Here is a 12,018-nt window from a genome sequence, read left to right on the forward strand (position 1 = left end):
CTCTCCCCCCTTCTCCTCTCCCCCCTTCTCCTCTCCCCCCTTCTCCTCTCCCCCCTTCTCCTCTCCCCCCTTCTCCTCTCCCCCCTTCTCCTCTCCCCCCTTCTCCTCTCCCCCCTTCTCCTCTCCCCCCTTCTCCTCTCCCCCCTTCTCCTCTCCCCCCTTCTCCTCTCCCCCCTTCCCCTTCTCCTCTTCCCCCTGCCCCCCCCCTCTCCCTCTACCCCCCTCCTCCCCCTCCCCTCGCTGTCAGAAACACAGACACTGACACAGACAGACAGACAGAGAGATAGAGACACTGACAGAGACACACTGGGGTGGGGGCATCCCAGCACGCTGTTGGAGGGCTCCCGGTGCTGCAGTCGGTAAGTAGAAAATGTTTTATTTATTGATTTTTTTTTTAAATTCTTTCTTATTAATTTTTTTTATTGATTTATTGGTTGATTTATTGATGTTTTTATCATTTATTATTGATGATGGCTCTTTATTTGTAAAACTGAAGTGTTTAATGTTTGTAAACTTCCCTTTAAACCCCCCGCCCCTATTCCCTACACCTGATTTGTAACCTACGCCTGATTTTCTCAAGTGTGGACAAGGTTTTTTCGAGCGTACAAAAATCTTCACTTACTCCATTCTAAGTTAGTTTGGAGTAAGTTTTCACTGTCGAAACTTTGAAAACAGGCGTAAGTGGCCGTACACGCTCCCTTTTGAAAACAAAATTCTGTTCTAAAGTGAAACTGTTCTAACTGATTAGAACTGGAGCAAACTAAATGCCGAGAATTTGAATTTCTAAGATACTCCGTTCTACACCAGTTGTTCCAAAAAATCAGGAGCAACTGAGGCCGAAACGTTTGACCCCTCTCCTAGAACGGCGCACCTCCTTGTAGTACAGAAATGGCGCCGCTTTCTTACCTCCGTATTCTCCCCGTTGGTTCCAGGCCTGTGGCGCAGCACATCGGATCGCATGGTGGGCGGAGCTGCAGCCCTGCGCCGAAAAGAGTGCCGGCAGCTGCACGCGTGCGCAGTAGCTCCTGGCCCTCCCAGCGCGTCCTGTCTCCGGGCGACCCTATCCCTGGCCGAAGGGACAACGCGATTTTCGCAGCCCCGATCCCGGGCCGAGTGGCCTGCCGCACAGGCCGGCCGCTGCCTTCCCGCGCTCCCTGAACAGTTCCCATGGCAACACGACAGTCTGGAGCGTGTACACAGAGATTTAGGCCACTTTGTTTGCAGTTCTAAGGAAATAATGTTGGTAGTCTATATAATATACTCCAGTAAATAAACTTAATTACTTTGAGCATGCATATATGACATATTTACCAAGCACTCTCTTCAGGAGGCAGGACCCTTTGTTCTTGGATTAGCAGGCCTGCCAGAACTTACCCCTTTGATGTCCATGTATCTCAAATAGTATCAGCATTTTACACAATGACAAAGTATGATGCAGTAAGTGAGGTAGGAACTTTTAATTTTTATTTATTGATTTTTGATTTTTATTTTTATTGATTTATTTCTTGATTTTATTGATTTATTTATCATTTATAATTTATTATTGATGATGGTTCTTTATTTTTAAAAGTGAAGTGTTTAATGCTTTGGAAAATCCTCTAACTTCCCTCTAACTTCCTTCTCCCCCTGCCCCCCATCTCTGGCTACCTGTGCCTGATTTCTAAAATGTCCACAAGGTTTTTCAGAACGTACAAAAGTGGACACATACTCTGGCCTAAGTTAGTTTAGAGCAATTATCTGCTGGCCAAACTCGCTTAAATGGCCAAAACAGGCGTCAGTGGCTGGGAATGCCCCTTTTGGAAAAGAAAACTGAACTTAAAAAAAAAAACCTAACTAACTCACTTACACTGGCACAAATTAAATGGCCAGAATTGCAACTAAAACTATACTCCAGAAAAATCAAGTTGCTCCAAAAAAAATGGAGCAACTCCTGGGGAAATTTGGGCCCTTAAATTTGAAGCTTTAACATTTTATATCTTGGTTTGGTTCTCGGGACACAATAATGTAGTAATGTGGCTCGGTCACCTGATTTTATATGATAACCACTGTTCACACAGTAACTAATTGTATGTGAGCCCCTGGGACGGCCTGAAATGGGATGCTTTGGGGTAAATTTTACGATTTAGCATTCCAAGTGCAGAGCTTTGTACAGCAGCAATGTGTATTGGAAATTTGGACACAGAAGGTAAAAAGGGTGTCTACTAAAATTGTGCAGACTGCAACTTGGGCATGCCTACCTCCACACCCAAATTCCTGATGTGCATTCCCATAGTTCTGTGTTGGGAGCAGTACATCATGAAACTCTCCCTAATATAAATGCTTGCTTTCTTGAATGATCGCACACTCCGTTCTTCTCTTTCTTGCAGTTTATCCTTCTCTCTCCAGGTCTTAATTGGTTTTCTTTACAGCCAGCTAAATACAGCTACACTATTCCATCACAGAACAGATATGGCAGAAAATTGTTATGGAAATAGAAATTAACAGTTTTCTGTCCCTACCTGCTGGAAAATCAGCATAACGATGCATGATCCATTCCGAGGGTGAGGGGCAGGGCAGAGATATTTTTTGACGACTCAGCCAGAAATTTTGCCCTCCTTCAGTTTAACACTGCCATTCAATTCTTGAAAATTAAAAATCTACATTATTGCAACCCATATTCTGTTACAGCTGAATCCTGCAGATCCCTACTATTCAATGTTGTACCCGATTCCTTTGTAATTCCGAGTACCCTATAGAGGTGTTCTTTGACCCATTTCTACTCTCCCTGCAAACAGTATAAGCAAATTAATACAATGCTTATAATAAATATTACTTGCTATCAATCCACTTCCCAGGATGGAGATTTGATGCAGGATTGATAATTACTGTGGTGCCATTATGGAAAATATTTTCAGTTATGTGCTATTTTAGAAAAATCATAAGTGTTTATAAAGAATGTCACACTCAAAATTCTGTGCCACACTTATTTTTTAAATATGATGAAGCAAAGGACTCATTAGACACAGGAACCAGTATGTCTGTCCCCTCTGAGTGACTTTACAACTCATTCTTTTTTTAAAAAACAGAGTACGCTTGGCTTGTGACAAGTCTTAAGAACAGTTAAACTCTGACCTCAACTGGTGTTTAGCTTAGCAACAGAATGATACATTGTGCATTACATAGTTAGTTTTTGGGGGTTTTAATGCTGGATATTCTTTCTTGGGTGCAGCATCACTAACCAGTCAAGTAAGCAGACCTTGGGCCCGAAATTCAGTACCGCTGGAAAGCTAATGCTCCCCCGCACCTTTTTGTGGCCATTTGCACCAAAACATTTTCGTGGCTGGGCCTCCCCATATTTAGCTCTAAAAGTGAACAAATGGGTTTCAGTGCTAATGAACCCGTCCAAAGTGGATTTTTCAGTGATGTGGCTGTCTTAATTAGCGTTATCACCACTGAGAATTTCTCATGAGCCTGCTGCTCCCTGGCCAGGATTTGCAGCAATGCCTTGAGGGGTCGGGGGGGAAGGAGGTTGGAAGGATGGCTGATGTAAGAGGTGCAAGGAGAACCAACAGGTTCACTGATATGAAGCTGGAGTCACTGATGGACGGTGTAGAGCACAGAAGAAGAATATTGTTCCCTGATGTGGGGAAACCTGGCAGACAAGGCAGTACATGGTGCAGGGAGGAAGATTGCAGGGGAGGTGTCGGGTACCTCTATGTGTGAGGACGCACCCTCCCAGGAGGGTGCTGGCCAGTCTACACCCAGCCCTTCCAGGGTGGCGATGGGTCGACACCTCATAGCTCTGAGGCGACGGGGATCCACCTCCTCATCCTGCGCCTCCTCCTTTTCAGGTGGTGCTGCTGGCTTGACCTCCAGCGGCTGTCCCCTCATGATGACCAGGTTGTGCAGCATAGAAACATAGAAACATAGAAAATAGGTGCAGGAGCAGGCCATTCAGCCCTTCTAGCCTGCACCGCCATTCAATGAGTTCATGGCTGAACATGAAACTTCAGTACCCCCTTCCTGCTTTCTCGCCATACCCCTTGATCCCCGGAGTAGTAAGGACTTCATCGAACTCCCTTTTGAATATATTTAGTGAATTGGCCTCAACTACTTTCTGTGGTAGAGAATTCCACAGGTTCACCACTCTCTGGGTGAAGAAGTTTCTCCTCATCTCGGTCCTAAATGGCTTACCCCTTATCCTTAGACTGTGACCCCTGGTTCTGGACTTCCCCAACATTGGGAACATTCTTCCTGCATCCAACCTGTCCGAACCCGTCAGAATTTTAAACGTTTCTATGAGGACAAGCCCAGTTGATCCAGTCTTTCTTGATAGGTCAGTCCCACCATCCCGGGAATCAGTCTGGTGAATCTTCGCTGCACTCCCTCAATAGCAAGAACGTCCTTCCTCAAGCTAGGAGACCAAAACTGTACACAATACTCCAGGTGTGGCCTCACTAAGGCACTATACAACTGTAGCAACACCTCCCTGCCCCTGTACTCAAATCCCCTCGCTATGAAGGCCAACATGCCATTTGCTTTCTTAACCGCCTGCTGTACCTGCATGCTAACCTTCAATGACTGATGTACCATGACACCCAGGTCTTGCTGCACCTTCCCCCTTCCTAATCTGTCACCATTCAGATAATAGTCTGTCTCTCTGTTTTTACGACCAAAGTGGATAACCTCACATTTATCCACATTATACTTCATCTGCCACGCATTTGCCCACTCACCTAACCTATCCAAGTCACTCTGCAGCCTCATAGCATCTTCCTCGCAGCTCACACTGCCACCCAACTTAGTGTCATCCGCAAATTTGGAGATACTACATTTAATCCCCTCGTCTAAATCATTAATGTACAATGTAAACAGCTGGGGCCCCAGCACAGAACCTTGCGGTACCCCACTAGTCACTGTCTGCCATTCTGAAAAATACCCATTTACTCCTACTCTTTGCTTCCTGTCTGACAACCAGTTCTCAATCCACGTCAGCACACTACCCCCAATCCCACGTGCTTTAACTTTGCACATTAATCTCCTGTGTGGGACCTTGTCGAAAGCCTTCTGAAAGTCCAAATATACCACATCAACTGGTTCTCCTTTGTCCACTTTACTGGAAACATCCTCAAAAAATTCCAAAAGATTTGTCAAGCATGATCTCCCTTTCACAAATCCATGCTGACTTGGACCTATCATGTCACCATTTTCCAAATGCGCTGCTATGACATCCTTAATAATTGATTCCATCATTTTACCCACTACTGAGGTCAGGCTGACCGGCCTATAATTCCCTGCTTTCTCTCTCCCTCCTTTTTTAAAAAGTGGGGTTACATTGGCTACCCTCCACTCGATAGGAACTGATCCAGAGTCAATGGAATGTTGGAAAATGACTGTCAATGCATCCGCTATTTCCAAGGCCACCTCCTTAAGTACTCTGGGATGCAGTCCATGAGGCCCTGGGGATTTATCGGCCTTCAATCCCATCAATTTCCCCAACACAATTTCCCGACTAATAAAGATTTCCCTCAGTTCCTCCTCCTTACTAGACCCTCTGACCCCTTTTATATCCGGAAGGTTGTTTGTGTCCTCCTTAGTGAATACCGAACCAAAGTACTTGTTCAATTGGTCTGCCATTTCTTTGTTCCCCGTTATGACTTCCCCTGATTCTGACTGCAGGGGACCTACGTTTGTCTTTACTAACCTTTTTCTCTTTACATACCTATAGAAACTTTTGCAATCCGCCTTAATGTTCCCTGCAAGCTTCTTCTCGTACTCCATTTTCTCTGCCCTAATCAAACCCTTTGTCCTCCTCTGCTGAGTTCTAAATTTCTCCCAGTCCCCAGGTTCGCTGCTATTTCTGGCCAATTTGTATGCCACTTTCTTGGCTTTAATACTATCCCTGATTTCCCTAGATAGCCACGGTTGAGCCACCTTCCCTTTTTTATTTTTACGCCAGACAGGAATGTACAATTGTTGTAATTCATCCATGCGGTCTCTAAATGTCTGCCATTGCCCATCCACAGTCAACCCCTTAAGTATCATTCGCCAATCTATCTTAGCCAATTCACGCCTCATACCTTCAAAGTTAGCCTTCTTTAAGTTCTGGACCATGGTCTCTGAATTAACTGTTTCATTCTCCATCCTAATGCAGAATTCCACCATATTATGGTCACTCTTCCCCAAGGGGTCTCGCACAATGAGATTGTTAATTAATCCTCTCTCATTACACAACACCCAGTCTAAGATGGCCTCCCCCCTAGTTGTTTCCTCGACATATTGGTCTAGAAAACCATCCCTTATGCACTGCAGGAAATCCTCCTCCACCGTATTGCTTCCAGTTTGGCTAGCCCAATCTATGTGCATATTAAAGTCACCCATTATAACTGCTGCACCTTTATTGCATGCACTCCTAATTTCCTGTTTGATGCCCTCCCCAACATCACTACTACTGTTTGGAAGTCTGTACACAACTCCCACTAACGTTTTTTGCCCTTTAGTGTTCTGCAGCTCTACCCATATAGATTCCACATCATTCAAGCTAATGTCTTTCCTAACTATTGCATTAATCTCCTCTTTAACCAGCAATGCTACCCCACCTCCTTTTCCTTTTTTTCTATCCTTCCTGAATGTTGAATACCCCTGGATGTTGAGTTCCCAGCCCTGATCATCCTGGAGCCACGTCTCCGTAATCCCAATCACATCATATTTGTTAACATCTATTTGCACACTTAATTCATCCACCTTATTGCGGATACTCCTTGCATTAAGACACAAAGCCTTCAGGCTTGCTTTTTTAACACCCTTTGTCCTTTTAGAATTTTGCTGTACAGTGGCCCTTTTTGTTCTTTGCCTTGGGTTTCTCTGCCCTCCACTTTTCCTCATCTCCTTTCTGTCTTTTGCTTTTGCCTCATTTTTGTCTCCCTCTGTCTCCCTGCATAGGTTCCCATCCCCCTGCAATATTAGTTTAACTCCTCCCCAACAGCACTAGCAAACACTCCCCCTAGGACATTGGTTCCGGTCCTGGCCAGGTGCATGCAGCAGACCATGACGATTATGGAGACTCATTGAGGAGAGTACTGCAAGGTGCCACCAGAGTGGTCCAGGCACCGGAATCTCTGCTTAAGGATGCCTATGCACGATGATGCACCTGGTGACACAATGAGCGTCATTGTATCATGCTCTGGCGCTGTCCTGGGGTTCCACAGAGGAGTGAACAGCCAAGTGGACAGGGGATAACCTTTGTCCCCAAGCAGCCAACCTCAATCCTGATTTGGGCCGGTGAAGACAGCGGGCACACTGGTCTGGTGCAGAATGAATGAATCATGGCTGCTGCCTCCCTTGCCCCCGCTGCCTGTCTGTACGGTGCTGACTGCGATGCCTTCTCCTGCGGCCACCCTGCTTCTGAGCAGGTATACCAGGTATCGTCTTCCCATCCTCAGGGTGAACCCTGCCAAGCAGGTCACTACAGCCCACAGGACTCCACTAAAAAGTCAGACCTGAAAGTTGTACAAAAGTCCAGGGGTATGTGCAAACCTCTGAGAAGCACTCAGCAGGTTTAATAGAGCCAAAACAATTAATAAAAATATATGAAAAAATAAATACTGTGGATGCATGCTGGAAAATGAAATAAAAACACTAATAAGTAAAAAAAACTATTTGTTATGTCTTTAGATGCTCTGATAATGACTCCACTTGAACAAAAGTGACCTTAGTCCGTTTAATATAACTCCAGAGTGAGGATACCACATGGTGGACTCCCTTTTATACCTGGGTACCTGTGGTATACAGGTGACCCCTGGGCCTCCACCAGTTGCGCCCTCTGGTGGTGCCAGCATAATGTATTCAGTGTGAACCTTGTTGATGGTACCTCCGGTAAACAAGTCTCCATCTTATGCAACTATACAGTGACAACACAGAGTATATCTATAGTGTACATATATAAAACTATTTACCTATCAAAGGGCCCCAGTGGTGTCGCATTCGAGCACCGCATCGAAAACCTCGCGGGGGCACTGCCGGGAAAAGTCCTACTTTTTCCTCGGTGAATTTCGCTGTGATAGTCCCTTTCGAGTGGCCCACACGCTACAGAGTTCACTGCTGGAAACTCGCCTTTATTGCAGCTTCACCGCACTATTTCTGGCAGAAGTGAACACCGCTCAAATCCTCCGAGTTGAATATTGCTCGGGGAAGGAAAAGTACCTGACCGCGGCGGCCGATTGATTTTTTTCGATCATCTGCCCAAACTCCGCGGTAGCCGTTCCTTCAGGGACGGTGAATTTCGGGCCACTTATATCCGTTATGAACCAGAGTGTGCCTTTTCTTTCCCACTATATTGGTAAATGTGGTGTCAAGCAGGGCACCTTTGCCATGTATTCTGGTCACTCGAATATATCGCAAACAATCATATGATCTTGAATTTTATTAACAAAGTTATTAGACTGTGGCTCCTGCTGTAAAATGCAAGATAAATTTATTGAACATAATTCGGTAAAATAACATAACGTGTGTGAGAACACACAAAATCTGCAAAATAACATAGCGAGGCAAAGTGAGTGGGCAAAAATTTGGCAGATGGAGTATAATGTCGGAAAGTGCGAGGTCATGCACTTTGGTAGGAAAAATCACAGAGCAAGTTACTATTTAAATAGAAAAAGATTGCAAAGTGCTGCAGTACAGCGGGACCTGGGGGTACTTGTGCAGCAAACACAAAAGGTTAGTATGCAGGTACAGCAAGTGATCAGGAAGGCCAATGGAATCTTGATGTTTATTGCAAAGGGAATGGAGTATAAAAGCAGGGAAGTCTTGCTACAGTTGTGCAGGGTATTGGTGAGGCCACACCTGGAATACTGCGTGCAGTTTTCGTTTCCATATTTACAAAAGGATATACTTGCTTTGAAGGCAGTTCAGAGAAGGTTCACAAGATTGATTCCAGAGATGAGTAGGTTGGGCCTCTACTCATTGGAGTTCAGAAGAATGAGAGGTGATCTCATCGAAATGTATAAGATTATGAGAGGGCTTATCAAGGTGGATGCAGAGAGGATGTTTCCACTGATGGGGGAGACTAGAACTAGAGGGCATAATCTTAGAATAAGGGGCCGCCCATTTAAAACAAAGATGAGGAGAAATTTCTTAGGATTGTGGATCTGTGGAGTTCGCTGCCTCAGAGAGCTGTGGAAGCTGGGACATTTAATAAATTTAAGACAGAAATAGACAGTTTCTTAAACGATAAAGGGATATGGAGAGCGGGCAGGGAAGTGGACCTGAGTCCATGATCGGATCAGCCATGATCGTATTAAATGGCGGAGCAGGCTCGAGGGGCCATATAGCCTACTCCTCCTATTTATTATGTTAAATGTATTTACAGTAATTATAAACTTTTACCAGTTTCTCTTAAATGTCAAAAACAACAAAGACATCTCTGACAACCTTCAACAAAAGACTGAACTGCGAAACATGGTTGCTTACTTCTTACAAGACTACTCATTACCACCGAGGCCTCTGACTAAGTTTGTACACCTGACAGCTTATGACTGACTTCTCTTTGGTTGCAATTCAACTAAGATATAGTCCAAATTCCTTTGAAGATAAACCAGCAATAAGTACATTAAAATTGTATTTATTATAACTATATTTAGGTAATCAAACATTCAGAAGATTCAAAACCATCCAGTATTGCTATCAAAGAAACATAACATTAAAAAGATCTGGAGGTACTACTTTTTTTGACTTGAATGGCTTTACCCTCTACTTATAACCAAAGCATCTTGTCTCACATGAATGTTACAAAAACAATCTAATTCAAGTTCCTCAGTAGCTGTGTTAAATACAATAGACCAGACAATCAGGGACATAATATCGGTCTATCATATCAATCATCTGATATCAAAAAAAGTGCTATTATTCTTTACGCAAGTCTTAATTTTAACCCTGTGTGTACCATAACTTGTCTAGATATCCAATTAATAACATCAGACAAAAATTGCTTCATTTTTGTCACTTCACAATATGGCCCATATAAACTAGCGCATTGGCTAACTTACTGTGAGCACCACGAGATTCAATAATTTTAGTATAATTGCATGAGTTTAAGACACAGAAGTATCTTCCTCTTAATTTTTTCTTGGGAACATCTGAGATATCTTATTGAAGACTTACAAACCTTCAATTACCAATCATTATTTAGAATAAAATCTACCATATTCACACATTGAATCATTTACAAAATAATTATATTCTGAAAATAGTAATTCAACACATGCTTACATTGTAGGGGAAGCATGCCCTCACTGACAGGAAGTTATATAAACTGGAAGATGAACATATTATTGTAATGTTCAATACTTTTTGCCATCTGGCATGATGCACCATGACTGTATAGGACAGGCTAGATGGACCTGTTGGTCCTTTCCTATCCAACATTTGTATATTCATATGTATCTGATTCAAGAGGAGCATTGACCAAGCCCCATAAGTAGAGAAATCTTTGCCCTTTTGGTTGCAAATGATGCTTATGAGGGCTCACCGGAGAAAGAGAAAGAACTTGCAATGCCAGAAATGTTTGTGTATTTCAATTATAGGTTCTGTTTTAATGCGCTACACACTATCCACTGGGTAGTGCATGATTGTGTCAAATGCTAAAATAAACTGACTCCTTTTTTCACCAAAATTACCACCATTTTCATAAAGAAATATAGAATTTCACTAGGTTAATAAGACGAAAAATATGCTGGACAAATACTAACTAATTTTGTTTTTGAAATTTGTAGGAGGAGGCGAGACAAAAGTACGTTGACCTCATAGAAACATTGGTGTCTGCAGAGGTCCCCACCCAGTGTGAAGCCACTGCCACAGGAGATGTGAAGTCATCATTCCAGACACTAAATGTCACAACTGAAAACAACATCACCACTATTCTTCTAAACCGGCCAGCTAAAAAAAATGCTATTTCCATTACAGTAAGATTAATATTATTCATTGGTTTATTGCATCTCAATAGGAGCTAATGGTTATATCATTGTCTTAATCTTTTGTTACATCCATGGATACCTGGTGTATTGCAGAAGGTCAGTCAATATTAATGGAATGTATATTTGAAGTATTTCAGTATATTTAACCCTTCCCAGAACTCCATGTTTGTACCCCTCCAATCAGATTTCCGCCCCTCCACTGCACTGAAACGGCTCTTAGCAAAGTCACAAATTACATCCTATGTGACCGTGACCGTGGTAAACTATCCCTCCTCATCCTTTTTTACCTGGCTGCAGCCTTGGGCACAGTTGACCAAACCACCTTCTCCTCTGTTGTCCAACTGGGCACGTCTGCCCTTGCCTGGTTCTATTGCTATCTATCCAGTCATAGCCAGAGAGTCATCTGCAATGGCTTTTCTTCCCACTCCCGCACCATAACCTCTGAAGTCGCTCAAGGATCTATCCTTGACCTCACCTATTTCTCATCTACATGCGGCCCCTCACAACATCATAGAAAAACACAATGTCGGGTTCCATGCATACGCTGACGACACCTAGCACTACCTCACCACCCCTTTTGATCCCTCCATTGTCTCCATTTTGTCACGCTGCTTGTCCGACATGCAGTATTGGATGAGCAGAAATTTCCTACGGTTAAATATTGGGAAGACCAAAGCCATTGTCTTCTGTACCCGTCACAATCTCCGTTCTCTCGACACCGGTCCATCACTTTCCCTGGCCACTGTCTGAGGCTGAATCAGACTGCTTGTTAACTTGGCATCCTATTTGAGCTGAGCTTCCAACCCTATATTCTCTCCAACTCCCATCTTTGCCCCTGCCTTAGCTAATCTGCTGAAACCCTCATCCATGCCTTTGCTACCCCTAGAGTCGACTCTTCCAATGCTCTTCTGGCCGGCCTTCCACCTTGCTCATCCAAAACTCTGCTGCCCGTATCCTAAATCGCACGTCCCTGATTTCATCCAAAGATGGGGAGCAATTTGAAAACAACGATGAGAATTTTTTTTTAAATCGAGATGTTGCCAGACCAGAATCCAATGCAAGTTAGTGA

General features: G+C 43.7%; 1 protein-coding gene across 4 annotated transcripts in view; it reads left to right on the top strand.

Moving 5' to 3' along the window:
- eci2 (enoyl-CoA delta isomerase 2) overlaps positions 1-12,018 on the top strand; it is a 267,830-nt gene that overhangs the window by 169,869 nt on the left and 85,943 nt on the right. For all 4 annotated transcript variants that reach the window (XM_070879800.1, XM_070879802.1, XM_070879799.1 and 1 more), the window contains one exon: positions 10,749-10,937. In XM_070879800.1, the coding sequence (XP_070735901.1) occupies positions 10,749-10,937 (189 nt within the window). The remainder of the gene's footprint in view (positions 1-10,748; positions 10,938-12,018) is intronic.

The sequence above is a fragment of the Pristiophorus japonicus genome, chromosome 5 (genome assembly GCF_044704955.1).
Source record: "Pristiophorus japonicus isolate sPriJap1 chromosome 5, sPriJap1.hap1, whole genome shotgun sequence".
Taxonomy (NCBI): domain Eukaryota; kingdom Metazoa; phylum Chordata; class Chondrichthyes; family Pristiophoridae; genus Pristiophorus; species Pristiophorus japonicus.